The sequence below is a fragment of the Aulostomus chinensis genome, chromosome 23 (genome assembly GCF_037954235.1).
Source record: "Aulostomus chinensis isolate RoL2024-O1b breed Wild chromosome 23, RoL_Achi_v1.0, whole genome shotgun sequence".
Lineage (NCBI taxonomy): Eukaryota > Metazoa > Chordata > Actinopteri > Syngnathiformes > Aulostomidae > Aulostomus > Aulostomus chinensis.
Window position 1 is genome coordinate 10,735,265 of NC_141342.1, and position 17,642 is coordinate 10,752,906.

Below are 17,642 nucleotides of genomic sequence, written 5' to 3' on the forward strand. Positions count from 1 at the left end.
GGCTCTGTCTCTGACATATTTACAAAAAAGTAGATCCTCACACAGGAGTTTGTCAAGTCAAAACGTACACAAGCAAGAAAAAAAACAGTCTTTGTTGCTGTCAGTTGCTCCATCAAATTGTAAGGCAAAACGTTTGTCTTTGACTTTATCTACCATCTGTTCTTGAAGACGGTTAGCAATGTCATCTATATACGTCTGGCGACAGTGTCATTGGACAGAGGGATAGTTTTTGGTTTTGCAGCACTTGCGTCATCCACCATGACAGAGACCATGTCCAGTGCTGCAGGCAGGATCAGCTCCTCTGCTATGGTGGAGGGTTTTTTTGCACTGAGCAATTTGGTACGCCACCTTATTTGATGCTAACAGCGCTCACTGGTTTACTGAAGTAGCGCTCACAAAGCGGAATATTGTTGGCAATATTAGGCACGTTTTCACGGAAAAAACTCCAGTGGCTTATCAGCGTGATTGGGGTGTAATGTCTTATAAGTGGCACCTTCATTTATTTGGCTTCATGCTGTCCGCTGCCAGCATTTTTAGACACAGTAAACACACCGGTCTTTCCTCATCTCCCACTGTAGTCACAGTCAAGCCAAGCGCTACATTTGCTTCGTCATATTTCCTCGTCTTAGCTTTCGGGTGACTTTCTTTTGTCTCATTATCTTCATTTCTCTCTGGCTTTCTTTTCATCCCTGTTAAAAAAAATTTCCATGTTGTCTCTTGAGGGTTGGTTTACTGCACTTAATATCGCCTGCTCGGTGCAAAAAAAAAACCCCTACACCATAGAGCCAATACTCCCTGCGCACACTCTGACAATGAGAGCGCCACTGCCAACTACTGTAGGGTTTTGCCGTACTACAAGTACGGCAAAAAAAAAAGAAAAAAGAAGCATGTTCCCCAAGGTCATATGCGCCCCCCCTGGCATTGCCCCACTATTTGAGAAAGACTGGACTGAGGCGACATGCTTCTGTCTGTACTCAGTGGGGTTGTTTGGGAGTGTTGCAGATAAAAACTGTGCACACACACACTCGCACACACACACAGCCACACTCAGCAGCAGGACTTAAGAGTCGGTGGTGAGATCACAGTCATAGTTCTGAGGGTGAACTCAGACAGAATCATGGCTGTCTGTCTTTTTGTCATCTCAGTCACTGACTGTGATGTCACCTGTCTGTCATCATCGTCGTCACATGGTGTAAGAGCACACCTGCACCTGACAACTGATAGAAAAGTTCTGATGGAAAGAAACCACCACAACAACGACACCGACATCAAGGAACAGGAAACAAACATGAATTCTAAGGAACAGCGTTGGTGGGATGAACCGGTAAAGAACTTTCACCATTTAACGTCACTGGCAAACACCAGATGGGTGGAAATGGTACATGTATACATGTTTAAAGTACATGTATATAGTACATGTTTACAGTACGTGTTTACTTTAGGATATTATTGATCAAAGTTAGCATTGTCATCTGTTCTTTTTCTATACGAGTGAACAAGTGATTGGGGCTGAGGTGGAGCTTCTTCGCTATCATGGCTACTACCTGTGTCACAATCACCTTCTCGACCTTAAGTCTCGTTGCAGTACTATTTAGGTTGCCATCTTGTACCTCAAATAATACTATCAGTCGTAGGAAACAGCAACGATGATGCATGAGCCCATCCTTCCATCCATTTTCGGGTTGCAGGGGCAGCAGCCCAACAACATCAACAACAACCTTGTCAGTTTTGGCGCGAATGTGAAGCTGACATGTTTTCTCTTTCAGCTACGGAGACCTAGCAATATACAAGAGGAATGCCTGAGGAAATACCTGGAATCAGAGGGAATGCATTTGTCTTGTGCTGGATGCAACTGGACAGAGTCTCGCAAAACTCTGTTGGACCAGACTTCTCAGAGCAGCGAGTCCCTCAGCGACTCCTCCCTGACTGAGCCTGAAGATGGCTTGGACGAGGACACACTCAATAAAAGCAACATGAGGATGTCCACCGACATGACACGGGCCTGGTGGCAAATGGAGGAAGAGGAGGAAGAGGACGACGACGACGAACAGGAGGAACAGGAGGATGAGGAACAGGAGGAGGACGATGAGGAACAGGAGGAGGACGATGAGGAACAGGAGGAGGACGATGAGGAACAGGAGGAGGAGGAGGAGGAACAGGAGGAGGACGATGAGGAAAAGGAGGAGGAGGAGGAGGAGGAGGAGGAAGACGACAGGCAAGAAGAATCTAGCACAGAAAGTGCAGAGTCCCTTCAATACTCTTCAGAGAGTGAAGAAGATGAAATGTCAGCGTCTCCTCTGTCGGTGGAGGATCTGCAGGAGTTCGCCATGCGTCCTGCTCCTGAAGAAGAAGTCATCCGGTGCAGGATCACCAGGGACCGGAGCAGTTTTTACCCAGTTTATTACCTCCACATGGAGAGGGACGACGGAGAGAATGTCTTTCTAATGGCGGCTAGAAAAAGGAAGAAGTGTAGAACTTCAAACTATGTGATTTCTACGGATCACTCGAATCTGTCAAGAAAAGCCAGCGGCTATATCGGAAAACTGAGGTCCAATTTGATGGGTACCAAGTACGCAGTTTATGACTGTGGAGAAAACCCGGCAAAAACAAACTGCAAAGGGAGTGAAGCAGTGCGGCAGGAGCTAGCAGCTGTTAGCTATGAGAGGAGTGATCATGGGGTTGGGGGTCCCCGGAAAATGAAAGTGGTCATCCCAGGTATCCTGGAGGATGATGCCAGAGTGAGCGTTCGTCCGCAAAATGAGCAGGAAACCCTCCTGATGCGGCAAGCAAATGATGACATGGATCAACTGATCACCCTGCAGAGCAAGAGCCCCAGCTGGGATGACCGGATTCAGTCCTTCACTCTCGACTTCAACAAGCGAGTCACACGGACGTCTGAGAAGAATTTCCAGCTCGTCCACCCTCAAAATGAGGACTATGTGGTGATGCAGTTTGGGCGCGTGTCAGAGGACGTCTTCACCATGGACTACTCCTTCCCCATGTGTGCCTTTCAGGCGTTTGCCATCGCCCTCTCCTCTTTTGATGGCAAACTGCCATTTGGTGAGCTGATTACCTCATGGACAAAAGGCACTCAAAAGTCGATTCAGAAGGAGATAGAAGACTACACAGATTGGAAGAATGAAGGGACTGCGTCACCAAGTGTGTTGTCCCCTCTCTCCACCCCCAGGCAGGAACTGACAGGGAGTGAACCGAATTTAAGGGCATCATCTCCTCTGTTTGTGGAAGATCTAAATGAGCTTGTAATGTGTTTCTACTTACCCCCATGGTGACACCATCCAGTGTAGGATAACCAGGGACCAGAGCAACGGCCTCCCCATTGATCAGCTCCACACAGACAGAAAGACGGAGAGAAGGAGTTTCTAATGGCTGCCAGGAAAAAGATGTACAAAACACCTACTACCTGATTTCCACTGACCCAACAAATGAGTCCAGAAAAGTCAGGAGCTGCATTGGAAAGCTGCCATCGCCCTCTCCTCTTTTGATGGCAAACTGCCCTGTGAGTAACACAGTCGTACCTGCAGTGGCCTTCACTCAGCACCCCTAAGACACCCGCGGCCAAATCCAGTCCTACATGGGCCATCTTGACTGTGCAACGGAGGCCTTTCAACCATTCAGCAGTGGTGAAAATACAGTGCATTTATGGGACCTACAAGTCTGATGGCTGACATGCAGACAAATTTCAGGGAAGGGTGTTGAATATTTCTCTTTCCCAAAGCCAAGACCAAAGAAAAGAGATGGTAGGAACATCTGGATCCTGCACAAAACCTGAGAACTCCCAGCTCACTGATCGGGGATCCAAGCTTGAAGAAGGGGGAGGGGATTTCTTATGAGTTACTTTTATTCAAATTGTAAAGTGAATTCTTATTAAAAGACAACACAACATTATTTTTAAAAGCTGTATGTGGATGATGTAGTGTCATATTCTGAGTTGTTTCTTTTTATGTTATTTATTTGTGTTCCCACAATGAATAACTTTGTTTTTTTAGTGTGTAACAGAAAAGATTTTAAGTGCATCAATTTGCCTGAAATTTAAAAAAAAAAAATCCTTGTTTAAACTGTAAACATTTTTGACCAACTTGTTGCACCATTTGATTCTGAAAAATAAAATTAAATAAAATCAATAAATAATAAATTCAAATTCAGTTCAGCAACATTAACTCTGGAGCACAGCATATAAAACACTTTACATTACTACTTACATACTTTACATAATGCATCAACTTACAACACTGACACAAATGTGCGGAAGTGTGCCCTTAATCTTGAGGACACTGGTCTGTTGGCTAAGATTACAGAAGGAGACATGATTGCTATTGAAGCCAAGTACCATCACTCTTGTCTTCATTCATTGTACAACAAGGCCAGGCAGGCAGTATAGAAAGGCAATGATGGAGATGATTCTTGCCTGCATGGCATAGCCTTTGCTCAGTTAGTGGCATATATGGAAGACATGAAGAGTGATGAGAGCAGTGCTCCTGTCTTCAAATTAACAGACACTGCTGAGTTGTACAAGACCAGACTGGAACAGCTTGGTCTGACTTTAGGTGATCGGATCCACACTACCAAGCTGAAAAACCGACTGCTTTCTGAGCTTCCACATCTGGAGGCATATTTACAAGGAGACTCAGAAGAGACACTCTATATACTCCTGCAACAAGCTTACAATGGCAAATGCATATTCGATGATGACAATGCCATGCAAACTGACAGTGTATCTTCCGAGGTGTGGTGTATTCAGCGAGCAAAGGCTAGTCTCATTCTACGGTACATCAGGTCCATTCGAGAAGGCAACTTCCAGCTGTACATGGAATCCCTAACACAGGTTATGCCCTGGATGTTTGCCCTTGACCATAAGCACTACAGCATGTGGCTGTCGGTGCACATCCGGGACATGATGGCTCTTGTGGACAGACATCCAGATGTCTTTGCATCTTCATGTCAGGACATTTTGTCATCCACAAAACAACCAACAAATTCTCTGCTATGGCAACTGACCAGCGCCATGAACAGAACAATGCTATGGTGAAAGGATCTGGAGGGGCAATTGGATTGACTGGGAATCCAGGCGCACTGAGACACTGGATGGTAGCTGGGCCAGAGATTGCAAGGATCACTAAAGAGTTTGAAGAACTGGCAACAAAGCACACATATCACACATCCTCTTCCAAAGAACAAGTTGTCCCTGTTCACCAGGCCACTATCTCCAGTAGGTATGGAGTCACATAAGAAAATTGATTTAAGCAGCTGACCATTAACAGGCGTATTCCGCCGACGAACTTCAATCGGCAATTGTCTTGTCGAGACTTACCCCCGTGACGTATTTCAGGTAGGAAAAAATGTCAAGAGCAAGGAAACATCCCGAAGCGAGCGAGCGTGTAAGTTAGAAGAGAGAGCGAGCAGCAGCACCATCTCACAACTGCTCTCTGTCACAATTCACACGCTCGAGACAAAAACTTTAATTGCCACAAGATTATTTTGACCTCTCAATGTTATGTTTTTTTATGCCCTCAATTCCTGATCCTGTGTTCATTTAGTTTGTATTTGCGCTCTCATGATTTTGACAGCTATCTGACGCCATACAGATCTTTGTTTTTGTTCAGGAGACTGTGTTAGAGTTTAATGATTCACCATAATCATCACAGAATCCAGGAAAATATATATATACAGTATACATATATAAAATAATATTCATCATAAAAACATAAATGCATTTTCTTTAATTATATTGGTCTCAAATGTGTCACCAACTGACTGGGCACCCAACAATCAGTAGGAAATGACACCTTTATTGCATTTTTACAGAGTTTGCTTCCAAAGTAGAGCATTTTTTAATATTTTCGGCAGCCATTTTTAAATTGACCTTTACCGGGCCTCAAGGGTGAAATCTGACTTGCCTCCACATCTAAAAATAAACCTCATGGTATCATCTTACTATGGTAGACGTTCATGCTTTTCTCAAAAAGCGCACAATTTTTTGGTAATCCACTGTACTATCAAGTCAAATGAAATTAGTTTCCAATGTTGTATTTGTCACATGCACCTCAAATCAAATCATCCATATGCAAAAGGTGCCAAGCGTGAATCACGGGCTGTAATCAGTACTAGATGCACCAGTGTCATCAACATTTACTCCTAGTAGGATAAAACAGGTACAAAACTACTCTTGAATGTAGAGGTGGGTTAAAAATGTCTATATACCGATATTTTATCTATATAAATCCCAGTATTGATCTTTTAAAATGCATTAGATTTTACCTGTTAATTTTTTTGTTTTGGTTTGACCCTTTAGTCTAGCGTGGTTTAGTGCTTAGTGCAACGTTATTGCAGTCAGTTGATCAGATCTCGCGAGATCCAGGCCATGTGCCTCCGATCAGAGAACAACGAGATGGGGAAGCAAAACTTAAATCTCCGGCAAACTTAAAAGCCGATGTCTGGTAGCACTTCGGCTTTAGGAAGCAAGAAAACTGCGCACAGCTTGACAGAAACAATGCTGTGTGCAAAATGTGCAAAATATGGGTTAAGTACAATGGAAATACTACTCATCTCCGGAGCCATTTGACTAGGCATCACCCAGAGTACACTCAACAACCAGGAAGCTACAAGTCACTGCAACAACCCTCGCTGGAGAAAGCATTTGGGACAAAGTTTCCGTCCACGTCTCCACGTGCAGAGAAAATCACTTCAGCTCTGGCAATTGTTATCTGCAAGTATCTTAGACCATCCTGTGTGGTAGAAAATGCAGGCTTCAGACACCTCGTCCAGACACTGGAACCACACTATGTGCTACTGACACAAAAACAGTCAAGTCACAATCTCAAAGATACAGAGATGTTAAAATCAACGTCGCAACTGCAATGAAATTGGCAGAGAGAGTTGCCATCACTTGCGACAGGTGGACAAGCAGAGCTACGGATTCCTACTTGACAATCACCTCTTACTACATTGACAGTAGCTGGTCCTTCATGTCCCATGTTTTACAAACGCGGGCGATTGAAGATAGCCACACGGCAAGTCATCATGCTGAGCTGCTGACAGTTTGTGGAAGTCTAAGTTGCACTTTTGTTTTAAATGACAGTCGGTCATATATTCAAATGAAAAGTGCATAATGTTGTATAACTATTGTTTTAATGGTCAGTTCTTAATGTAAATATTAGTATTTAATTATGCACCAGGTTGGAGGGTTATTTTTTCAATTGAATTTACAGCGTTACAGCATTGCTCATAACTTTGAGAATCTCTTCCATTACCAAAGCAAAATTGGTATTTTGACAACCACATCGTCACCGTTAACAGCTTCCAAACTGTCCGGGCGGACTGGGACAGCACCGAGAGCGGCAAGCGCAAAGGAGGGGGGCTTGCTGTGTTTGACAACAACAGATGGTGCCGTCCTGGTCATATTACGGTGAAGGAACGCATCTGTAACCCGGACATTGAGCTGCTAGCCGTGGGACTCCGGCCATACTGTTTACCTTGGGAGATTTCACACGTCATCATGGTGGCTGTTTACATCACCCCCTCTGCGAACCCGACGACGTCGTACACACGGTTGCAGCGCGTCAACAGACTGACCATCCCAGTGCTCTCTGTATCATCTCAGGGGACTTTAATCATGTGACAATGGAAAAAAACTCTCACTACTTTCACACAGTATGTGAGCTGCCCAACAAGAGGGGAGAGGACCCTGGACTTGCTCTATGCTAAATGTAAAGGATGCCTATAGCTCCTCTCCCCTCCCCCACCTTGGCAGGTCAGACCTCAACCTGGTTCTACTCAAGCCCTGCTATGTGCCCTTGGTGAAAAGGCTGCCTGCAACCAAGAAGTCAGTGAGGAGGTGGTCAGAGGATTCCTATGTCACGTTGCAGGGCTGTTTTGAGGCTACAGACTGGCAGGACATCAGTGGGCTCACAGAGTGTATAACGAACTACATAAACTTCTGTGTTGACTGCACTATCCCAACCAGGACGGTCCTTTATTATCCGAACAACAAGCCATGGGTAACAAAGGACAACAAGATGACCCTTAATGCCAAGAAAAGAGCCTTCAGAGAAGGTAATCTGGATGAGGTGAGAACAATCCAAAGGGACCTTAAGAGGAAGATCAGGGAGGGCAAGAACATGTACAGGAGGAAGATGGAGCAGAAGCTCCAGCAAAACAACATCAGGGAGGTCTGGAGTGGAATGAAGACCATCACAGGCTTCAAAACATTGGGCAGCGGAGGAGTTGAGGGAGGCCTGGACAGGGCCAACGAACTCAATCTATACTTTAATAGATTTGAAACACCACCCCCCCCCCCCCCCTCTACTGCCTGCATACGGCCACTAGATCCCCCTCTGCCCTCCACACAACCCCCTCCTCACAGTCCCCCTTCCTCTTCAGGTGAGGGTCTCACCCATCCTCCCTCCTCCTCTGGCTCCCAGGCTGACAGCCCTCTTACAAATGAGGATCCCCCCCCCCCCCCCCCCATCTAGTCACCCCCACAGTGTCTGTCACAGCTGACCAGGTGAGAAGAAACTAAGCAGACTCCACACAGGCAAGGCTGCAGGTCCTGATGGTGTCAGCCCCAGAGTCCTCAAAGCCTGTGCCCCCCAGCTCAGTGGAGTCCTTCATCATGTCTTCGCCTCAGTCTTCAAAAAGGTCCCTGTGCTGTGGAAGACATCGCCTAGTCCCAGTGCCAAAGATGCAGCGTCCCAACAGCCCCCGGGACTATAGACCAGTGGCACTGACGTCTCACATCATTAAGACCCTGGAGAGACTTATCCTGGAACAGCTGAGGCCATCAGTCCAACACCTGCTGGATCCCCTCCAGTTCGCCTACCAGCCCCGCCTTGGAGTAGAGGACGCCATCATCTTCATGCTCAACCGTGTCTACGCTCACTTGGACAAACTGGAGAGCACTGTGAGGGTCATGTTCTTTGACTTCTCCAGTGCTTTTGACACCATCAGAGCGGTGCTGCTGGGTGAGAAGCTGACAGCCATGCAGGTGGAGGCTCCTCTCCTGGATCGTTGACTACCTGACTGGAAGACCACTGTTTGTACGCTTACAACACTGTGTGTCAGACAGAGTGGTGAGCAACACTGGGGCTCCACAGGGGACAGTCCTGTCTCTCTTCCTCTTCACCCTCTACACCACTGACTTCAACTACAACACAGAGTCCTGACACCTTCAGAAATTCTCTGACGATTCTGCTGTAGTTGGATACATCAGGAAGGGTGATGAGACTGAATACAGGACTGTGCTGGAGAACTTTGTCTCATGGTGTGAGAAGAACCATCTCCAGCTCAATGTGACAAAGACAAAGGAACTGATTGTGGACCCTTGAAAGACAAAGACATCAATGACCCCTGTTTCTATCCAGGGGGTCAGTTTGGCCATTGTTGAGGACTACAAGTACCTGGGGGTGTACTTGGACAACAAACTGGACTTTTGTAAGAACTCTGAAGCTGTCTACAAGAAGGGCCTCAGCCGTCTCGACTTCCTCATGAGGCTGAGGTCCTTTAACATCTGCAGGACCATGCTGAGGATGTTCTATGAGTCTGTGGTGGCCAGTACCATCCTGTTTGCTGTTGTGTGCTGGGGCAGCAGACTGAAGGTAGCAGATGCCAACAGACTAAACAAACTCATCCGGAAGGCCAGTGACATTGTAGGGGTAGAGCTGGACTCTCTGACGCTAGTGACAGAGAGGAGGATGCTGTCTAAACTCCGAACAATCTTGGACAGCATCCACCACCCCCTCCATAAAGTCCTGGTTAAACACAGAAGCACGTTCAGTGCTAGACTCATCCCACCTAAATGCACCACAGAGCGCCACAGGAAGTCATTCTTACCTGTGGCCATCAAACTCTTTAACTCCTCCCTCTGAGTGATAAACACATTCTTCTGTGTATCTCGTGTCATTACTTCACTGTGCAATACTTAAACTGTGCAATACTCTTTATCATAACGACAGTACTTTGTAAATAGTTTATGCTTACTCTTAATCTTACACTTTATCTTATTTCTTAAAGTCTGCACTTTTCTAAAGATAGTAATTTGTAATTTCTCACTTTATAGTACCTCGAGAGCTTTAATAACCGTAACAACAGAATTTCCCCCCGGGATTAATAAAGTATTCTGATTCTGATTCTGATTGACAAAAATATCATATCGTATCAGAAATTGTATCGACTTGGGACCTAGTGTATCGAAATCGTATCGTATCGGGAGGTCAGTGGTGATACCCAGCTCTACTTGAATGTGCTCTATTGTCTTAATGACCACCTAATGAATAATGACCAGCACAATACACACAACCTACAACATAAACAGGTGCAGGTAAAAAGGTACCTTGTATCATCAAAGGGGGTGACTTTCATGGTGTGGATGTCCACGTCTGTGTGTGTCTTAGCCAAGATGGTCACCTCTCCACCTTTACTGACATTGACAGTGTTCCAAACCACTACCATCTATGAAAAGTCAAATTAGAGCAGAGACAATCAGATCCCACCTTTTAATCTAAAGAGGATATAAAACAGAAGTTATTTATAGCATTATTTTTGGAAAAAACAAACAAACTAGAGGAATCAGTATAAGTTATGATGTAAGGTGGTGGTATGCTTTTCATCTATATCCAACATCTCTTTTGACAGATAGAGCAGATAGTGCTGGTTGCCTTGATGCAGATATGAGGATTTAAGTCTTTGAATTCTGATGTGTTTACCGTTTTACTGTGGCTGTCTTTCCCCGCACCACAGAGAATTCCGCCATTAAATGAGAAGCTTTGAGATGACAAAAGGCATAATTAGTAAAAGCAGGCAGAGTTCGATTTCAGCACAGAACCGTTTTGTGTACAGAAAATATCTGAATGCATGCAGTACCTAAGAGAAGTTAACGAATGAGCGTGAATCCTGAACATGGCCAAACAGTTTCCTTTAATGTAGTTCCATACTCGAACTACACAGTGACTGCCAGTTTGTGCTGAGGCCAGCACTGTTGTATCACCGTTAAAGGCAAGTGCAGACACCTGCAGAACAATAACACATCACACCAGAGGATTTTCTGAATTGAACTGCACAAAACTGTATTGGAAATCCAGAAATAAGATCAAACACAAATGCACCTGATTTAGAGATTCTAGTTGGAAGGGAGTGCATCACATTGCAGCTCATTTACCTTATCGGTGTGGCCAATGAAGAATCTCTGCTCTTTGGAGGATATCTTCATAGAGACAATAATTGCATGACACGGATACACCATGGCATCACCTGATTTAGTCCACAGGGCCTGGAGGATAAAAAAAAAGTACAGCAGAACTTTGCTAAGTACAGTATAATTGTGAGCTCCAAAGTAATCATAGGAGTTCTCTGCAAATAAGCGTACACATTTGGTGGTAGCTCCTCCAAAGCCGATGATTCTACTGAGCCTGAGAACTGGGTCTGGAAGCAGCTTCTGACAAGGAAAAGCAAATGTGATGACAATTTATAGAAAAATGTCTCAGCAGCTTTTTTGTTCAATTTCATTCCCCAGCTCTTACATTCTGTTTGGCATCTTCACTGGTCGATACACAGGCAGGATATGGTACAGGAGTGTGAACAGACTGGAAAGAAAGGAGTGTTTGAATAAGGATCTGTGTTATTATTTTACTCTTTAATTAGCTGCAGTGCAATAAAGCATCACCTCTTCTTCACTTTCCTCTCCATGTTCGCTGAGGCCTTCATCAGAGTGTATGTACACATGAACACCACCGTCATCGGCATCACAGGGAGCACAAGAGGCAAACCCGTTTGATTTCTGCTGGTCATCCCTGAGTTGAGAGGAGACAACACCCAGTTCTGGTATGTTGGTCACCATGGGGGGTTGATTCCTTGGGGGCTGAGGAATACAAAAGGAGGAGATGTATAAAAATAAATTAATAAATAAATACAGAAAGGTGGAATCACAGTGGCGTAATACTGACATAGTAATGGTTACCAGTCTTACTGCTTTGGGGGTGGTGATCTGCTGGATGAGAGACACATGGTCATGAACTGGCTTGCTGACGTTGACACAGCGAGGCTCCTCTCTGACAGGGTCTGAGCAGCTGGGCACATATCCTGGCAGAAAGAAGCGATATGACAGTCAATCATCTACAAAAGAGGTCCAGTTGGAGGACATTAAGTGGGCATGCATCAAACCTGGGTTGTCTGACTTCACAGTAGGAGCAGAAATGATCAAAAGCTGAGAAGCTCTTATTCATTTTTATAAATGGAAAAACATAATCTAAAAGTCTGTCTTAGGAATCAAATTCAAATGCTTGAATAAAAATAATTTTAAAAGCGCTTGTATAAGGAATTCAACAAATGTATTGCACCCACTTGGGATAGAATTAACAACTTAAATAGCTCATTGATTCAGAAAAACTGATCTTTTTAAAAAAAAAAATTATCTTGTTAATTCAGATAAACAGCCCTGTTTTTTTTTTTTAACTGATGACTCTTATAAATGTTTCTTTTTCGTCAATTAATGAGCTGACTAAATTAATTTTGAATAACAGAATGCATTTTTTGTGACGTGAATGCCGTACGTTTCCAGAACATAAAACAGAAATGTTTGATTAAAAAAGTAAGAAGTAAGCATGGGTTGAAACATACAAAGGTATACAAAGTTGGAAAACTTGTCATTGGCAAGTGGACTAAGGCAGATATTATTCCCCCCAAATTTCCAGGAAAATCTAAAGAAACACATAAATGAAATTTATTTATATCTACATAGATTTTTATCTATCTATCTATCTATCTATCTATCTATCTATCTATCTATCTATCTATATATCTATCTATATCTATATATATAGATATTGTTCTAATATACACCTTCTGGTGCAACCTAGACACATCATCAGTGTTGTATCCTGGGGTCACGGGGTGTTTCGGGTCTCACAACAGACACCCTCGCCCAGGCGACCCAGCCGGGGTGATCAAGTCCCGGCTTGTGTCTAGGTAGCTTTTGTGGTTCACGGATCACCCCGCTTGATCCACAGCCATCTGGACGCCTTCTCTGCTGCGTCGGAGATGTTCTTGATGGCTTTTCTGTGCTGCAGTCCCTTCACTCCTAGCATCTTGAGTGCCCTGCTGAGAGACTGGCCGGCAAATCCTCTGCAACCGACCTCGATGGGGTTGCATCGGGTCTTCCATCCCTTGCTTCGGCATTCACCTGCCAGCTCCTCGTACTTGGCCCTCTTCCTCTCAAAGGCCTCCTCCATCCGGTCTTCCCAGGGGACAGCCAACTCCAGCAGGACCACCTGTCTTGTTGACTCTGACACTAGGACCATGTCAGGCCTGAGTGTGGTCACTGTAATGTTCTCCGGGAACTTGAGCTGTCTCCCTAGGTCGACATTCAGCTGCCAGTCCCGAGCTGTTGCCAACAGCCCCCCTGCCTGACTCTGGAACTGCTGGCAGAAATCCCCAGCCCTAACAAAGGCGATGTACTGCCTTGATGGTTGCTGGCCTTTACTGGTGGAGATCCCTGTGCAGATGGTCTCTGCGATGACCCGCAGCACTTGGTCATGGTGCCAGCGGTAACGGCCATCCCCCAGTGCCTTAGGGCAGCAGCTCAGGATGTGCTCCAGCGATCCAGTTCTTTGGCAAAGGGGGCACAGTGGGTTCTCGGCCAAGCCCCAGCGGAAGAGGTTGGACGGACTCGGGAGGACGTCATACACCGACTGGATGAGGAACTTAATCCGGTGTGGCTCAGATCGCCATAGCTCTGTCCACGTTATCTTCCGGTCAGCTGCCTCCTCCCATCGGGTCCACGCCCCCTGCTGCCGCATTCCTACTGTCCTACTGCAGCGGGCTTCCTCCACCCCTGCTCGGACCTCCTCCTGGATCAGCAGCCACCTTTCCTTCCCCTGGGTCTTGTTGTAGGAAGGTCTTGGGTTACTCCCGAGTCCTGCCCGTCCAGAAGCCACTTTTCCAACCAGCTCGCTGTGCCGCAAGCGGGATTCAGCCTGGTCAACCGCCTCTTGAGCCCTCCACTTCCTGCCGGTCCTCACTTCTATGCCTGCCGAGGAGACTTTGGTGTCACTGGAGTCTCTGTACAGCAGCACCTCTCTTGCTCGGGTGACCATAAACTCCTCCATCAGACTACTGAAGGGCAGTTTCAGCTTGTTGTTCCTCCTGTACAAGGCTATGCTGCTGAGGCTTCGTGGAAGGCCCAACCACTTCCGTAGAAAGGAGCTGACCTTCCTCTCGAAGCACTTGACGGTGGTCATCGGCACGTCGTAGACCAGCAGTGGCCAGAGGAGTCGTGGCAAAATGCCATGCTGGTAGATCCAGGCTTTAAACTTTCCTGGTAACCCTGATTTATCCACTGCTTTCAGCCAGGTTCCCAACTCCTCAGATGTTGCTTGGAGTGCTGCGGTTGTTTCAGGGTGCAGTCGTAGATCTTGCCTAGACTCTTAACTGGCTTCTCTCCCACAGATGGAATCTGGGTGGCACCTATTGAGAAGCGAAACCGGTCTGTAACCTTCCCCTTCCTCACCACTAGGGACCTGGACTTGGCTGGCTTGAAGTTCATTCGGGCCCAGCTAATGAGGCGCTCAAGGCCTTGGAGGATCCATCTACAGCCCGGGACTGATGTTGTGGTCACTGTCAGATCATCCATAAATGCTCTGATGGGGGGCTGCCGCATATCTGATATAGATATAGATATATAGATATATCTTCTCCCCGTGCCTGTGTGGGTTGTCTCCGGGTACTCCGGCTTCCGCCCACCGTCCAAAGACATGCTATTTGGGGACTAGGCTGATTGGATTCTCTAAATTGACCGTATGTATGAATGTTAGTGTGAATGGTTGTTCGTCTCTGTATGATGGCCCTGCGATGAACTGATGACCTGTCCAAGGTGAACCCCACCTCTCGCCCGTAGATGCTGGGATAGGCTCCAGCCCCCCGGCGACCCTTACTTGTAAGGAATAAGCGGTAGACGACGATGGATGAGATATATATAGATATATATCTACATATATATCTATATATATCTATATATATCTATATATATATATATATCTATATATATCTATATATATCTATATATATATAGATAGACAGATATAGATATAGATATAGATTTCATTTATGTGTTTCTTTAGATTTTCCTGGAAATTTGGGAATAATATCTGCCTTAGTCCACTTGCCAATGACTCTATATATATATATATATATATATATATATATATATATATATATATATATATATATATATATATATATATATATATATATATATATAAATAAGAGCAGAGAAAATGCTTTAAAAACTTACTGGACTCAAGTCTATGGTTGTCTTTTTGAAAAGAGTCAAAGGGTAACTTTGTACCCTCAGAGGGAAACCTGGTGAATGAATACAAGTTTGGAGATTACATTACAGAAAAGTACTATTTGTTTCTTAATACACAGATAAAAATATGACCATAAAAGGAAAATTCATCTAAAGATCTTCTGCTGCATCATCTGTATGTTATCCACTACAGCTGGAACTGTTATTTTCTTTGTTAGTATTTTCTAATGTTGGAAAACCCATGTTGCCAAATTTGTTGGACTTCTAATAGAATAAATAATTTGTTATTTTTCTGCACTGGGATTCACACAGTGATTGAAATAGCTTCAGATTTAAAGTTGAAAAAAATGTAAGAAGTTGACCTAAAAAAACACAGACAAAAACAAAAGATCTCACATTTTAAGTTGTCAAGCTACACTGATGAAATGATTAAAGCTTCAGAAATGCTGAAAAAAAATGTTGCTGGGTTTTAGCAGAATCTTTCCCTGCTAAAGGTTACCTTATGTAATCATAGAGGTCACGCCAGAAATTTCCCTTGGGCACAGGGAACGCCATGTCCCTGGGCATGGGACCTGCACCCTGTGAGCAGACCTGACCCGTCAGCTTGGCTTCACGGAAGGAAACCTCTGTCAGAAGAGATTGGAAAAAGAGATGAGAAATTGACGCAAACAAAAAACAAAACTAAAACACTCAGGTTGATGCTGATGGATGGGCGTGTAAAGGAAATGTGTTTGCAGTTTGAAATGACTCTCACAATGTTTTCAATGTTATAATGTTTTTATATAAGCATGAATCGATGACCAGCAGGATTCCTGACTGGTTATCCACATTATATCACGACCAAACAGAAAGAAGAGAAATGCTGGTGTCAATATATAGTCAATAAATCTACATATAATCTATAAATCTGTGTTGGGGGGCAAATCCAAACTGATGGGAAGATGGGAGTCTCACCAGGATCAAACAGACGGTCACTGGTAAACATGTTCTTCACTGACATGTTGGAACAAAGCTTGATGCTCTTCAGGTCGCTGTAGTGGCAGGTGAGGTAGGTTGAGAGGATTAACTGTAGATCCAGCATCAGGCAGGTCCAACGTACCTTAGAGGGAGCCGGACCGACCAAACCTGGACCACATACAGAAATCCTATCAATGCTGTGGAAAAACCTGCAAGCCCAATGGCTCACGTTTGCCAAACTGGTGTGTATACGTGTGTGTCTTTTACCATGTCTCACAGACTTGGCTGTGCGTTCATAGACGGAATCCTTTGCAGCTCCACACAGGAAAGGGAACTGAAGTGATGTCGCTGTAGACTGGAACTCTTTGAACATGTTAGAAAAAGAGATCCGGATCACCTGGCCCTCCTGTTCATCACAGTAGAAAGAGAGAGAGGGGAGGAATATATCTTCCTTCAGTAATCGGTATCAGTCATTGACAACTTATACACATACAATGTGTAAGGAACATTATAGAAGTTATTATGAATATTCCACACAAAAGTAAGTGTCAGTGTGTTATTTTTACAACTTCTAAGGCACAAATATTACATCGTAAATATGCTGCCATCTGTTACACTGTGACACAGTCTAGCCAGGTACATTTTAGGATGGTGTTTCTTCTGATTAAGAAATAGTGTCTAAATGAAATTAACACACCCAAAAAAATTTCAATGTGATGCTTTAAAACATCAAAGATTACCGACGGCTCTAATAAAAGATAAGTGCGAGATACACCCCTGATGGTTTTAATAATAAACTCCTCTTACAGAATTATCAGTACAGAAAACATTATTTCATGGCCAGGATTACCCAATAATAGAAGGAAGAATACCTCTGCAGTAACATCCAGGTGGACTACAAAGTATTTGAGAGGAGTGGGCCTGAAGAGAAGGTAGAAATATCGCCCTGTAAGTCCAAGAGACTGGTGGCTGCTTTTGGGTACCAGGATGTAGCTGTTGGCAGGTACCAGACCCTTGATCCGAAATACAGAGCACTTCAGCGTCTTGTCCTAGCGGGGTTCAAGGATAATGGACACAAAGTAACATTAGACAAAGTGTGTTACAGTGAAAAATCAATCATATTCTATCTATAGAGAATCAAGCTCTTACTTCCTTAGCATTACTCCAACTACAGTGTTGTGTTTGAGGCCATACTTTTGAGTGTTAATACATCAAGTTAAGTGTCCATGACCAAATTACCGTGTATGTTGACACATCGCCTTCTTTTAAGGACCTTTTCCAATCCTCAACTCGGACATGTTTAAAGATGCTGACGTAAGGATGTTGCCAACCTGGAAGTTTCAATTAGAAAACTATTAGCTAACAACTTTTT

At 44.5% G+C, this 17,642-nt stretch overlaps 2 protein-coding genes across 4 annotated transcripts in view; one reads left to right on the forward strand and one right to left on the reverse strand.

Moving 5' to 3' along the window:
• The window catches only part of wdr90 (WD repeat domain 90), a 35,794-nt gene that overhangs the window by 17,807 nt on the left and 345 nt on the right, over positions 1-17,642 (reverse strand). The window contains exons 2-15 of one of the 3 annotated variants that reach the window (XM_086195446.1): positions 17,510-17,601; positions 17,143-17,319; positions 16,538-16,676; positions 16,268-16,438; positions 15,813-15,939; positions 15,299-15,366; positions 11,969-12,090; positions 11,675-11,869; positions 11,532-11,594; positions 11,378-11,446; positions 11,171-11,281; positions 10,876-11,021; positions 10,719-10,776; positions 10,346-10,464 (exon numbers count right to left, since the gene is read on the reverse strand). In XM_086195446.1, coding sequence (XP_086051572.1) covers positions 10,346-10,464; positions 10,719-10,776; positions 10,876-11,021; positions 11,171-11,281; positions 11,378-11,446; positions 11,532-11,594; positions 11,675-11,869; positions 11,969-12,090; positions 15,299-15,366; positions 15,813-15,939; positions 16,268-16,438; positions 16,538-16,676; positions 17,143-17,319; positions 17,510-17,601 — 1,657 coding nt within the window. Of the gene's footprint in view, positions 1-10,345; positions 10,465-10,718; positions 10,777-10,875; positions 11,022-11,170; positions 11,282-11,377; positions 11,447-11,531; positions 11,595-11,674; positions 11,870-11,954; positions 12,091-15,298; positions 15,367-15,812; positions 15,940-16,267; positions 16,439-16,537; positions 16,677-17,142; positions 17,320-17,509; positions 17,602-17,642 lie in introns of those variants that run through there. The other 2 variants (XM_086195447.1, XM_086195448.1) reach the window with 2 other exon arrangements.
• LOC147239505 (uncharacterized) lies at positions 1,235-3,978 on the forward strand. The gene is made up of 2 exons (XM_086196312.1): positions 1,235-1,324; positions 1,767-3,978. The coding sequence occupies exons 1-2, from the start codon at positions 1,235-1,237 to the stop codon at positions 3,288-3,290; spliced, it is 1,614 nt and encodes a 537-aa protein (XP_086052438.1). The 3' UTR covers positions 3,291-3,978.

Coding starts and splice junctions, on each gene's coding strand:
- LOC147239505 (XM_086196312.1), top strand. CDS start 1,235: ATGGAAAGAAACCACCACAACAACGACACCGACATCAAGGAACAGGAA. Junction 1,325..1,766: donor AGCGTTGGTGGGATGAACCG/GTAAAGAACTTT, acceptor TTTCTCTTTCAG/CTACGGAGACCTAGCAATAT.